General features: G+C 38.4%; 2 protein-coding genes across 2 annotated transcripts; one reads left to right on the plus strand and one right to left on the minus strand.

Moving 5' to 3' along the window:
* Window positions 1–1,067: 1,067 nt before the first annotated feature.
* On the minus strand, window positions 1,068–2,793 carry LOC126761575 (uncharacterized). Its single transcript, XM_050477879.1, has one exon. The coding sequence runs from the start codon at window positions 2,702–2,704 to the stop codon at window positions 1,520–1,522; it is 1,185 nt and encodes a 394-aa protein (XP_050333836.1). The 5' UTR covers window positions 2,705–2,793; the 3' UTR covers window positions 1,068–1,519.
* A 5,099-nt stretch (window positions 2,794–7,892) lies between these two features.
* On the plus strand, window positions 7,893–11,065 carry LOC126761513 (fat body protein 2-like). Its single transcript, XM_050477802.1, has 4 exons — window positions 7,893–8,121; window positions 10,184–10,411; window positions 10,484–10,657; window positions 10,728–11,065. The coding sequence occupies exons 1-4, from the start codon at window positions 8,029–8,031 to the stop codon at window positions 11,013–11,015; spliced, it is 783 nt and encodes a 260-aa protein (XP_050333759.1). The 5' UTR covers window positions 7,893–8,028; the 3' UTR covers window positions 11,016–11,065.
* The last annotated feature ends 3,489 nt before the right edge of the window (window positions 11,066–14,554 follow it).

Raw genomic sequence — 14,554 nt, forward strand, 5'->3', positions numbered from 1 at the left:
TGAATATTTGAAAAATAACTTTCGGGTATTTTGCATTTCGATATTATTTTTGGTTGCTCGGTATTCGAGTGGATCTATGTACAAGGTCTGTTCAAAAGTAAACAAGACTTTTGAATCTAGCGCCCCCTGGTAGCGCCATCTATATGTCGACTGGTGCGTTAGAATTTGCTATCTTTATCGATTGTCCAGTGAGAATTTCATGACATTTCATTGATTAGAAGTCATGTTATTGCGTTTTAAGTGTCATTATGTTTGTGTAAATTTTGTATTGCGAAAATGAACTTCGAACAAAGAACCAACATTAAATTTTGTTTTAAAATTGTTAAAACTTTTACCGAAACATTTCAATTGACGAAACAAGTTTATGGCGATGATTGCCTATCCCGTAGCAGAGTGCACCAGTGGTTTCAACGTTTTCAAAGTGGTCATGAGGACATCAATGACGATCAACGTGTGGGCCTATCAAAATCCGTGATCACGGATTTCCTTCGAAACTGTGAATGAATTCATCAAAATCATCCGAAATCATAATTGAAATTCATGGAAATGATATTGAACATCTCCAAAACAGCGATTTGTCGCATTTTGACCGAACATCTGGGCTTACGAAAGGTGTGTGCACGGTTTGTTCCGCACAAATTGACTGACGACCAAAAATTGCTCAGAATACAACATTCGAGAAACGATTATTTGACCAAAACTCACATTTTAACCATTAACCACTCCACGTATTCAGCTGATATGGCACCGTGCGACTTCTTCCTTTTCGGAAAAATGCATTTGCCCATGAAAGGAAAGCGTTATGCAGACGTTGAGACCTTTCAAAAGGCTTGCAACGAGCTAAAAGACTCGTTCGATATGCTTTTGGACCGTGCAAAAAGCTGTACTGAAGCTGAAGGAGACCATTTTGAATAAAATAAATTGATTTTGTCGAAAAAACCATTTGTTCTGTTTTTTTAAGTCTTGTTTACTTTGGAACGCAACTTGTACTATATCAGCCATATGCCTACATAATATAAAAATAGATACAGTACAAAGTTTATGTCGAAATTCATTTATTTCTCGTGCAGAATATGTAAGTATATAAAACATTTTGTAAATTGGCAATAAAGCAAATAAAGATCCTTTAAGACCAAACTGGTTACTTACTCTGAACCCTATCATATAATAGGTTTTAGGTGTATTAAATAGTATATATACATTGTTTGCTTTGCAAAATTGTGTAAATATTTTAAAACTAATACCATCCACATACATGTATGTGTTTACGTACACATGTATGTATGCGTACTCGCGCAATGAAGCTAATCTTTTTATGTACATGCAGTATAAACAATTAAAAATATTAATAATAAATGTGAAATATGATAGGAATACATGTAATGCAACATTCGAATGTAACAAGAAACTCATGCTACGAATATATGGAAATGTTAACTCTAGTCAAAAATGATTCAAAAGTTGGTCCTTACGTCCGCGCTGATAAATCTTTTGTAAGTGTGCGTGTCTTACCGTGAGCCTACTTCGATCTAAGACGGTGTGACAGGAAAGAACTGCTCAGGGAAATCGGCAGACTTTGGCCGCGTTTCAGTGCCTCCTCTCGCGGAACCAATTGATGTGTTGTGGGCGTGATGACAGTGTATTTGGTAGTGGGCGCCAAAACTGTATAGTACGAGTGCACTGGCACGCGCACAGTTTCGATGGTCGTAAGCTTTGGCTGTCGTAAAGCTAAGTCAGATTTTTCTTGTAATTGCGTGAGTCCTTGACCATCGCTCTCGAATGTGTACAATGCGCGCGAGTTCAGTTGTTCGATTGGACTTAACAAATCGCTGAGTTTATAAGTCGTCATTTGTCGATCTGCATTCGACAATTCACCGGCCTCATTTTCGCCGTCGCCATTTTCAATAGCAATATTGTCGCCACTACTGCCATTTCTTTCGTCCTCACTACCTTCACTATCGTCTTGTGTGCTTTGTACGTTGTCCAAGGTTATGAGTCCATTATCATCATCACCATCTGTATTTTCAGTATCTTCTTCTTGATCCTGAGCTGTACCACCAACGCCAATTTCAGCTGTCGCTTCAACATTCAAATTATTATTATTATCGGCATTCGCACTTTCCGATAATATTGCTAAAATTTTACTTCTGGTACTTTCTAATATATTCGCCACCTCTTGTTGCGGCCGTTCAGACTTTTGTTGCCCGTCCAAGCTAAGTTCGCCTAGTTGTACAGCTTCATTTTGTGACGCTAATGCCGCTCTCAATTCCGCCTCCCGGTACGCTTCGAAGTGCGCCTTCTTGGCTTCCTGTACTTCAGGCGTATCTCTTACCGGCAACGGTGCAAACCTATTGGGATTCTTAGGTGCTTTTGGTAAGTTAGTAGCGGCAGCCTTAAAACCCTGATTCCGTCCGGCCTCATACTTCACTGTCTGCAACTTTCCATCTGCATCAACATACGAATAAAATCCGCGCGATGAACCGTCCAGCGAGAGGTACTCAGCCTTAGCAGATTGATCAGCACTGTAACCGTAAGAGTAAAAACCATTTGAATCCTGCTCGTGATATTGCGTGTTAGCCGGTGCGGTGTCCTTTTTGTCTAGCGTTGCACTCTCTAATTTGGCAAGCAATATCTCGTTGGGTGTATAATGTATGGTCGACGCTGTAGTGAGGCTCACCCAAATCAAAGCAAGCATTAACCGCATTTTGAAACAGAAGTTTGAAAGGATGCTTAGCTCGGACGAAATATCCAAATAATCTACAAAATGCGTTGAGACTGTGACCACCTTCCAAAGCTGCGAAACCACTAACTTAAAGTAATTGTGAACCGTTTCATTTATATTGTATAACACCCCTTTGAAGAATCTGTTGCACGCGCCAGCCAACCGCTCGCTATATTTTTGCAACAATTTGTTGCAGTTTGTGGAGTAGACGGTGCGTGGTACTTGTAGTATCTTTTACGAAAAAGTGCGATTGTCACAAGTAGTGACCTCGAAATGCAGCCAATAGACAAGTACCGGCAGCCACCAGTAAACAACAACCACCAACCTGAGATATCAGTTGGCACAGCACTTTGGCGCTCAAGAAGCCCAGCTTGGCGGATTATTTTACAGACCAAATGACATACTGGCATCATGATATTATTTACCCAACCAATCTCTGGTTTGTGTTGAAGCGCACATTCGCCTTATTGTTTATACAATTCGTACCGATGTCTTAATGGTTGTATGTAGACAGATCGATCGCTTCCGATGTTGTAATAACGAACTTCTTATGTTCCTACCAATAAGTTTATTAACGCTTGAAAACCTATTATATATCAAATTTGCTAAAAAAAATTTATTGTAAGATGTAATATGCAGAGTGTCAGCTTTCACTGCGGCATAGTAACTTCCAAAGTCTGAAAGCTGTTATACTAGTTGAAATGTTGCAAAGTCGACGTAATATTTTTGCAAATACAAATCATTCATTACTACGCACAGTGGGTTTGGTGAGATAACTAGTTGAGCTATGCATTTTTGCAAAAAAGTACCCGGAAATTGTAAATAAAATATTTAATTATTCATCAGTATTTATTTTCTCGCCTTGAAAGTAATCCGCACAAATACACTTATGCCAACGATTTTTCCAGTTCTCGAATAACTTTTCATGGGCACTTTTGGGATGGCCTTTAGCTCGTTCAGCCAATTTTGTTTTATCTCTTCGATCGACTGAAAAAGGGTTCCATTCCGCATGTCAAACTCATAAACCCATGTCTCATCGGCAGTTATAATCCATGAATGTGGGATGTGGGATCGGATTTCGCTGATCAAGCATGTCGAACGGACTCGCGTGATATGTCGAGCTCTCTTGCCATCTCTCTAACACCCGTCTGACGACTTTCAAGCACCATATCCTTCACTTTGTTAATATTTTCATCAGTTAAAGAGGACGAAGGTAGTCCAGAATGAGGCATGTCTTCAACGATCTCTGGACCGCCTTTAAAGGCATTGTACCACTCGTAAGCTTGTGTTTGTGATAAAACTGAATCACTGTAAGCATTCGGAACACACGAAATTTGGTTAGAGGTAGAAAATTTTGAACAAATTCTTTGTTCAATATTTTTATCCATTGTAAAAATCGAAATCGTATGCACTTCTCAGGTGTACCGACTGAAGAAGCTGCTGTAAACAAACTAGTTGACATAACATCTCATATTTGGCATAGTAATTAAGGACAGTCCTACCAACTTAGCACAATACATTGCTTTAAAATATCATTTACCCGGGGAATTTCATTAAAATTTCCGGGTGTGGTAGTATTGTTCAATTAACTATTGTTTGTCTCTAATATACAGATATGGGTTTACATACATCAAAATGATCAGGATAATGAGCCCAATTAAACTCCATATGCCAGTTTGTCCGCAGTAGCGAGTTCATCTCTATAACTACCAACTACTGAAGTCTAACCAACTAAACTCGTTGGACATATTTTCCCCCTGCTTGAGAAAAACTTCAATGATATAAATGGTAAGAATCCCCGGTCTTGCGATGCTGATAGGTTCTATTGCACACGTTAAAACTTGTTCTTACAACGACTGCTACAGCACATTCGGTGTTTTGGGTCGCATAAGTTTAATTGTTCAGTGTTTCGATGAGACTTAATTTGATACTTTCTTACGCTCAATTTATAGCAAATGTCTTTGTAGAGAACAAAGAACAGTGATTCTCAATTAAATATTCCATATTTTATTAGAATTGGACAAGAGTGAAAGTTACCAGTTAGTCGATATTGGCGGTTCCGGCAAATCAACAGCTTCTTGGGAATACAAGGACGTGTGCTCAATTTTATTTTCAACTGGTGATCCAAATAGAAGTACTTTTTTGAAAAGTATCTTTTTGACAGATCATGCATTTTTGTTCAATATTGTATCTAGCGTGGAAAAACTTACGCCTGAACAAAGTTTACAAATCATTCAACTTTATTACGAGTTCAAGTTCTGTAAATAATGTGTTTCGCGGGCTTCGCTCAAATTTTTCGTCAACATAATCAGCCTACTGAGCGTACTATTCGCAACACCATTACCCATCTTGAGACCCAGAATTGACTATTACCGAATAGACCACGTCCAGCACGCAGTGAGTAAAATATAGCAGTCGTAGCTGATAGTGCATACGAAGATCGTGGAGAGTAGATTCGGCGTGGATTCGCAGCATCTCGGACTAACTGGCGCACAAAATACAGCTTGTGCAAGAGCTCAAGCCACTCGATCTTCCCAAGTGATATCGCCTCGCTCTATGGGCTCTTGAAAAGTTCCAAGAAATTGAAGCTCGTGATCTCGGCGACATTTGGTTTCAACAAGTCGGCGCCACTTTCCACATTTCGCATCAATCAATGGACTTATTGAGAGAACACTTCGGTGTGCAGATAATTTCACGTTTGAGGCCGGTCAATTTACCACCAAGATCGTGCGATATTAATCCGTAATCAAACCTTTTTTCTGTGGGGATATCTAAAGTTCAAGATCTTTGCGTACAATGCCGCTCCGACTCAGGCCTTGGAGCAAAACATAACGCGTGTCATTTGCCACTTATCAGTCGAAACGCTCGAACAAGTCATCGAAAATTGGACTAAACGGATGAACCATCTGAGACGTAGCCGCGGCCTACATTTAAAATAGGTAATCTTCAAAAAATAAATGCCAGAGAATGTTCCTTCAAATGACAATAAATATCCCCCATAAAATTTGAAGTTTCTGTGTTTTTTTCTTTAAAAAAATAGGAAACTGGACTGGGGCTACATCGACTTAGATTGTCATGGCACCGTCCCTGGTGCCCAAATTGATTATATTCCTGCGGATTTGGCGAAAAGAGAGAGCATCACAGCAGCCTTTAAATCAGCTGTGGAGAAAATGGGTCACTTTGACGTTCTGCTCAATGTAAAATGTATGGTAAATGTATGGATAGTGAACTTGACCAAACAATCCAAATTAACTTTGTAAAATATGCTGTTATAAAATTGTTTGAAGTATTGTGCGGGTTAAATTTGTTTTCAATTTCCCCTTTCTAGTTGGGGTTAATACATAGCACCTTAACTGCGCTGCCTTACAAGGATAAATCCTGTGGTGGACGTGGTGGTACTATTTTAAATGTCTCATCCACCAGTGGCTTGGAGATAACTACTTTACTTTGTTACAGCTTTCACCCGTTGCATGGGGGTTTGTATTGAAATTGAATTATGATTGAACCCTCTCGCGGTTCCAACAAATGAGCAAACGACTTTTTTCTTGTCTCTTCGAGTTTCAAAATGAAGTTTATAAATTCAAATACCTACATATGTGGGAGATGTGGATGGGTCGAAGCTAGGTGGGCAGGTAGGAGAGGGAGTTTTTTGTAGGGAGCTCTCCGTATCTTAGGTTATAGGATAACTGTATTATTTTTCAGGCGAAAGGGGCAGAAAGTAGTGGTAAATGTACGGCTTTGAAGTTCAGCCCTTTTCAGGGAAGTGAGTATTCACTCCGATAGCAGAGCGGCAATACTCGCTAACTCAAAACTAATCGAGTAGTGTCTATTCTCACTAAAAGTAGGATCAATCTACATCATCATCAGTGTCGTTTTGGCGCCTGGTTACAGGCAACTGCGACGACGTTGAGCCAGCCAGAAGGGCACCGCTGCCCCGCTCACAACGGCATGAGGCTAAGTTCTATTTCCATTGGCATTTAGCATTATAGCATTGGAGCAATAGTCCCCGTGTGCGCTTAGCAGGCATTGATCAACGATCCTTAGCGACTCTGAGTTCTTTCTAGAAGAAATCTTGCCATGAACAAAATTCATTTTGCCACAATTGTAGGAGTTCTTACTGGACACTGTCCAATAAGCATTCATGCGGTCAAGTTTAAAATCTTCTCGGACATTAGTTGTCAAAGTTGAATGGCGGAAATTGATTGAATTGGCCAACAATTGCAAGACTAATGCGGAAACATCTTTGTAACTTTATCTTCGGGAACCACAAGACAAAACCAAAACTAATATTAGCTGTCTCAACAAATTTGTGGCAGATCCAAAGCGCTTTGTCAATCTGTAAGTGTCGTATGATCCAGTATTTAGACGTTTATAGATATCACAACAGACCGGCGTTTTAAACTGTCCAAGTGAGACCGTTCTTAGAATCGACCTTTTGACCTTACCTAATCTAATCTGATATAAATCCCTGCTCTATTTTCTAAACTCGTCCATGTACCAATTGGAGCACATTACAAACAAGTTTATAGATCAAATCAGTTAGAATTACATACTTTACACCAATACTAACACCACCAAATTTTATATTCACGTATACCCTACACTCACGTTAATATTATCAATTGTACCAGCTACATATATACATACATATGTATAGGGTCTGAAGGTTTTCGTCTGCCTGTCGCACATACGCGGAGTGGTCCCACATTATGAGATCTGGTTCTAAAATTGTGCACACGTCTTTGTCTTCCCAAGAAGCTGTTGATTTCTCGGAAACGCCGATATCGACTAATATAGCATATAGCTGCCATACAAGCTAAACGGTCGGAATCAAGTGCTTGTATGGAAAACATTCTCATTTGACAAAGATGTCTTCACAAAATTTGGCTCGGATTATTCTCCAAGGCACCAGCTAATGGCTGTCACACAAAACTGAACGGTCAAATCTAGTTTTTGTAAGCACCAACGTGAAGGGTATTATTGTTTCGGTTCAACCTAAGTTATCGTTCTTACATGTTTTCATGTTGATATTAAAATAGCAAAACTTACAAGGCGTTCGAGTGGCATAGTAACTCACAGGGAGCAAGTTCAAAGATAGTAATCAGCTTGCAAAAAGTAGCAATAAATAATATTGCTAATACAACAGTTATATACAAATGAGTATAGAAAAGGGCATCTTATTCATAACTCACCGACAGTTGGCAAGTAGATCGCATAAACGACAGTCAGCGAACGCAACCAAATACTTTTAACTTAAGCAATATTCTACATTTAATTTTCATTATAGTAAAATTGTTCTGTTGAAAATGGATCTTAAAGACAAAAATGTGATATATTCGGGTGGATTTGGTGGCATTGGCCTAGCCAGCGTCAGAGAGTTCCTAAAAAGTGGTGCAAAGGTAAATTTAAGATACTACAAGATGCGTTCCAAAGTCAACAGAACTTAAAACAAAAACAGAACAAATACTTGTAGTTTTTTCGGCAAGCTCAATTTATTTTATTCAAAATAGTCTCCTTCTGCTTCAATACAGCTTTTTGCTCGGTCCAAAAGCATGTTGAACAAGTGTTTTAGCTCGTAGGCCGGTATGGCTGCTAGTATGCCGGTGCAAGCCCTTTGAATGGGCTCTACGTCTCCATAACGCTTTCTTTTCATCGGCAAATGCAATTTTCCGGAAACGTAGAAGTCGGATAGTGCCATATCAGGTGAATACGAGGAGTGATTAATGGTAAAAATGTGATTTTTGGTCAAATAATCGGTCACAAGGTGTCCTTCGAATGTTGGATTGGAGCAATTTTTGGTAGTCAGTCAATTCGTGCGGAACAAACCGTGCACACACCTTTCGTAAGCCCAAATGTTGGGTCAAGTATCGATAAGTCGATGTTTTGGAGATGTTCAATTCCATTTCCATGAATTTCAATGATGATTTCGGCTGATTTTTGATGAATTCACGCACAGTTTCAATGGAATTTTCGGTGATCACGGATTTTGATTGGCCCACATGTTGATCGTCATTTATGTCCTCACGACCACTTTGAAAACATTGAAACCACTCGTGCACTCTGCTTAAAAAGCAATAACTTCACTTCCAATCGATGAAATATCATGAAATTCTCACTGGACAATCGATAAAGATAACAGATTCTAATGCTCCAGTCGACATATAGATGGCTAGATTCAAAAAGTCCTGATTACTTTGGAACGCTCCTTGTATTTTGAAAAGAGCGGAATATCCGAAAAAATAAACGGTACAATTACCGATGTATGTGTTTCGAAAAGGTTAAGGAAAATTAAAAATTTGGCAAAAGTCTCTTCAATCCAAAATCCTATAAAAAATACCAAGTAACGAATGGAGGGAGAGCAACGTACGTTTCTTTCAAAAAGAAAAATGGGCAAAATATTTACAGAACTGAGTTACAGCTGATTGAAATCATGTTGACATTACGAGTGTAATTCTAAATGAAAGAGATACAATAAGTTGAGATGAGCGACAGCAAATTTATGAAAATTGGAATGTTGTCTCCCCCGAAGGGTAGTTCTCCGTGACTTCTATTTAAAATGAAAACTAATAGTTAATCTCACTGAACAGAACGAAGTTTGTAATACCCAGAAAGAAACGTTGAAGGCGCTATAAAATATTCTACTACATACATATATACAAATGATTAGCATGACGAGCTGAGTCGATTTAGCCATGACCGTCTGTCTGTATATAATTTTGAATTGATTCTTTTACCTCGGCTTCTAATACCATTTTTTCGGGTGTTTTTAATATTATACGTAAAAATTATTAGAATAAATAAGGTCTATCTTGGAACCAGCATTAACCCCAACAACAATGTCAACCTCCAGCGCATCCAACGCAAAATAACTTTTGCCAATACATAGGTGCTACTTCGGACTGAATAGGCAGTTTAGAAGTAAAGTCCTATCTCCACGAGCTCTACAAGTCACTCATTATTCCCATTCTGCTATATGGTACAGAGGCATGGACGATGACAATATCTGATCAGTCGACGTTACGAGTTATCGAGAGAGAGGTACTGCGAAAGATTTATGGTTTTTTGCACAATGGCAACGACGAACCTCCAGCTCTGAGAGTGCTAAACGTAGTACCCGCCGAGGGAAGGAGAGGAAGGGGAAGACCTCCACTCCAATAAAAGGACCATGTGGAGAAGGGCCTGGCTACATTTGGAATCTCAAAGTGCTGAGTACTCTCAGGCGCCAAACAGCGAAAAGGAAGAACGACTGGAGCGTTGTTGCAAGCTCGGCTATAACTGCGTAAGCGGTGTCTACGCCAATATAGAAGTAGAAGATGTGCGGCCACCCTATTGAAGCATAAATAATAACAAATGTTTCGAAAAATCTGCTTACAAATTATCTATATTCTTGGATTGCTTTTATTTATTATTTTTTAGACTTATACTATTTGTACTATATATATGTATGGGCTTTTATTTTAGTACGTAACAATACTTGACCTCAATGAGAATAAGGAAGCAATGATTGAGTTAAAAACATCTCATCCTGGTGCCAAAATTGATTTTATACCTGTGGATTTGGCGAAAAAAGAGAGCATCACAGCAGCCTTTAAATCAGCTGTGGAGAAAATGGGTCACTTTGACGTTCTGGTCAATGGTTGTGGTATATGTAAGGATAGTGAAGTTGACCTAACAATCCAAATTAACTTGGTAAAATATGCTGTTATAAAATTGTTTGAAGTATTGTGCGAGTTAAATTTGTTTTCAATTTCCCCATTCTAGTTGGGGTTAATCCATAGCACCTTGACTGCGCTGCCTTACATGGATAAGTCCCGAGGTGGACGTGGTGGTACTATTTTAAATGTCTCATCCACCAGTGGCTTGGAGATAACTACTTTATTTGCAATTTATTCGGCTTCAAAACATGGCGTTACAGCTTTCACCCGTTGCATGGGGGTTTGTATTGAAATTGAATTATGATTGAACCCAATAATGTACTAATTTCATTCTCCTCAATTTACTAAAGGACCAAATTTATTTCGACCGCTTCGGAGTTAGGTTCCTAGCTGTTTGTCCTGGACTTACCAAAACCAACATGGCAAATAATATTCATTTAAGTACGACCTTTAAGTTTTGCCAAGAAATAGCTCAACGGTATCGCCATGCCAAACAACAGTCTGCAGAGGAGTGTGGGAAGAATATGATTAAAGTAATTGAAACCGGTAAGAACGGTGGTGTCTATTTGCTAGATATAGGCAATATCGTGGAAATTCCATATAAAAGGCAGTGGGTAGTTACTTATGAGACACATTAAGAGATTGTAAACAGAAAATAATAAAAAACAGTATAATGACATTTATGTAATTTTGATTTGACTTTTTTTTTGAAAAATGTATTCAATAAAGAAGTTTGATAAACCATTGCAGTCAATTTAAAAAGTTTTTGCAAACTACTCGCATCTATCTCGCATCCATGTGTATGTACATTAGGGTGTCCGTTATTTACCAAATTGATTACTTTTGACGAGACGCCCCCTAAACTTTTAGGTTTCCGTCTAAAAAAAAATATCAGACCATAAAAAGTCCTTAATTTTCATAATAAACCTTGCCCCAAACACGATACATTTCCCATGGAAATTACATGGGATTTTTCCACTTTTTACGAATATTTTTTTTTCTCTGGAACTTTCTCGTTTGTAGGAATAAAAAAGTCACATTCTTGTACAGAATTGAATGCTCTACAAAATACGTCTAGAGAATTTTTCGATATACTCACTCCTTTAAAAGTTATTCAAGGTTAAAGTTAACTTCTGTGTAATTTCTTGAATTTTCGAACTTTTACGGCAAATTGAATTTTTTTTATAAAATTCAATTGTTTATTCTAAAAAATATAATTCCTCTGATGTTACGGCAGAAAAACTCTGAAACATGAAGAGTAATTAATCACATGTTGTTAACGACTAATAATAAGTTCATTTAATTTAATGAGTTATACTGTGCAATTTGGCATCAGCATTATCCAGGTACACGCTGTCCTATCTGGCATCACCATGATGAGGTGACTTATTTTCGTTTCGGCATTTCTACCGTTGTTTTGGTCAGACCATTGTGCAGTATACAAAAACAACTAGAAGCACAATTATCAGGTGATGCTTGGCACATCAAAAAAAAATATTCAAATGTAACTCAGGAATGTTTTATAAAGGAAATCTGATGTACTCAAATGGTTTAAATTTGATTTGATTTGCAAATTTTTCTTATTTTTTATCTTATCTTGTAGAACTTAATAAGACAAGACAATAAAACGGATTCGATTTTTTGAAACCGTAAAGCCATGTAACCTCTTAACCGAGTTTTATGAAATTTCGAAAATCATTTTTTTTTCACTCTGTTCTAGATAAGAATCAGATTAGAGCCGGATTTATGAACAACAAAAAATTATATTTTTTAGAATAAACAAGTAAACGGAAAAGTTCGAAAATTCCAGAAATTAATCATTCCAGAAGTTAACTTTAACCTTGAATAACTTTTAAAGGAGTGAGTATATCGAAAAATGTCTAAACGTATTTTGTAGAGCATTGCTTAACTTTTTTTTATTCCTACAAACGAGAAAGTTCCAGAGAAAAAAAGATACTTCGTAAAAAGTGGAAAAATCTTTAATTTCCATGGGAAAATTATGCTCAAGGTTTAAAATGATATTTTTTTTTTAATATAATGTTTAGGGGGCGTCTCGTATATAAAAATGTATATAACTACTTATATCTTTCAATATCATAACCGATCTGGAAAATTTGTTCAGAGATTGTAGATACTGGAGGAGCTTCAAGAGTGTTTGATTAAATTGCTGCTTAAATTTGCAAACAGAAGTACAAGCCACTTCAACGAATCTTTAATTAAAAATTATAGCTCACGCTATAAAATGTGCAATGTGCCGCGTATGATCGAACGTATAAAGCAAACGAGTGTATGTTGTGTCCGCTTTCCCTTTTGCCCATTCTTTGAGTGGGTTGAATGAAGTAGAAGTGTGGTGAGTTGTGTTGAGTGGTAATGCATTTGTATGGTGTTATCAGATATGGTGTATTGAGCAGTACTTTATTAGTGTGTGTCAGTTTTTCGGGTAGAGTGGGTGGATGCTTAACTCATTTAAACAGAATTCTTGGACCTTTTGGATGAAGGTCACTTTACCTCTCACGTCTGTGCAAAGGATTTCAGACCCATTAGCCTATCCTCGTTTCTATTCAAAAAGTTGGAAAGACTCATGGATCTGTTATATAAGAAAACCGAAGGGTAAACTGTTAAAGGCCCACCAATCTTATGTCAAAATCGCGAATGCGATGACTGCTTGTTTAATGACAGAAGATATTTCGTCTTGTCCTCGTTCATAACCAGACCGAAACGCTTCGCTTCCATATCTGGTCTGGAAAAACCAGAACTATCGGCGCGATTGTTGAGGCCAATGATATCAATATCATCGCCATACGCCAGCAATTGTACAGTCTTACAGAAGATTGTATCTTCTCTGTTTGACCTTGCAGTTCGTATTTTTTCTCCATCAATAGATTAAAAACTTCACTTAGTATCAAACGGATCGGAGAGGTCCTTACCGATCCTCGCGGATCTTTTGGTATTACTGGGTGTAATGGGTTGCGGTCATGCTTTTGGATAAGCAGTCCCACTAGGGCGTTCTCGCCGCGCATCATGGAAATGAAAGCAGGTTTATTGCTGCTCAGGTGTGAGGTAAGTGTATTGCTGCGAAATGTGCTCTAAACCTGAGTGAAGCTGGGTATATGAAGGAGTCCGACCAAGCGCTCACCGAGATTCTCTCCTTCTTCAATTGCATTCCTGAAGACTTGGATCACTACGTCACAGAGGCCATTGGCGCTGCTTTTTCTCTGTTCACATACCTACAAGGTAGATGTCGATGGGAGAAGCACTGGAGAAAGGGTGCAGTGTGCTTTTTCACGGAAGGGTTAAAGCTATATGGGCAACTAGATGGGGGAGTATTTTGTAAAGAGCTCTTCGTCAAATTTATTTTCAGGCTATCGGATAACTGTATTATTTTTCAGGCAGAAGGGGCTGCTAAGAAGGTAACGGTAGATGTACTGCTATGAGTGCAGCCCTTTGATGGAGGTGAGTACATACTCCGATTGCAGATCGCCAATAAGTTTGCTAATGGTGCGTTCAAAGCTAGTCGAGCAGTGTCTACCCTCACTAGAAATAGCTTCAAACTACTTCATCATCAGGCCTTTTACGACTGTGAGGCATATCTGGCCCAGCGTAGAATCAAACAAATCTTGCCATCCAAAAGGCATTTATTGCCAAAAGTAGTCATAGTTGCCAAAGTGGAAAGTGAGGTGGAAATATTCCGGCAATTTTCCCTTTATTGTCCAGCCTTCACAAAACTGAGGCGGAAACATCTTTGTAACCTTACCTTCGGTGAACAACAAGACATAGCCGAAACTAATTTTTGCTCTCTCCACATAATTATGACAAGCTCAAAGCGCTTTGTCGATCTGTAAGTGTCTTACGTTCCAGTATTTAGGAGTTCATAGATACCACAACGGATCGGTGTTTTAAGCTGCCCAAGTGAGATCGTTCTTAGAATCGACCGTTTGGCCTTACCTAACCTAACCTGATATGACTATTCTAAACTCTTCCAAATACGAATTGGAGCACAAAACAAACAGAACCATAGAGGGGGTCAACAGTTTTTCAAAATAATTAAGAAGGTAAGGAAAAATATAACGACAAAACGAAGGAAGATCAATAACGGACTACCCTACTACAACAATAGTAATAAAGTCAACAGTATTATCACGACAATATCCACCCCCATAAAGGTTATATATGCATA

This window comes from Bactrocera neohumeralis, chromosome 6 (genome assembly GCF_024586455.1).
Source record: "Bactrocera neohumeralis isolate Rockhampton chromosome 6, APGP_CSIRO_Bneo_wtdbg2-racon-allhic-juicebox.fasta_v2, whole genome shotgun sequence".
Taxonomy (NCBI): Eukaryota; Metazoa; Arthropoda; class Insecta; order Diptera; family Tephritidae; genus Bactrocera; species Bactrocera neohumeralis.

Bases quoted from the DNA above. Each gene is read 5' to 3' on its own strand.
- LOC126761513 (XM_050477802.1), top strand. From the start codon at position 8,029: ATGGATCTTAAAGACAAAAATGTGATATATTCGGGTGGATTTGGTGGC. The intron at 8,122-10,183 runs GTAAATTTAAGA...CTTTTATTTTAG, and splicing joins TCCTAAAAAGTGGTGCAAAG to TACGTAACAATACTTGACCT. The intron at 10,658-10,727 runs GTTTGTATTGAA...AATTTACTAAAG, and splicing joins CTTTCACCCGTTGCATGGGG to GACCAAATTTATTTCGACCG.
- LOC126761575 (XM_050477879.1), bottom strand. From the start codon at position 2,704: ATGCGGTTAATGCTTGCTTTGATTTGGGTGAGCCTCACTACAGCGTCG.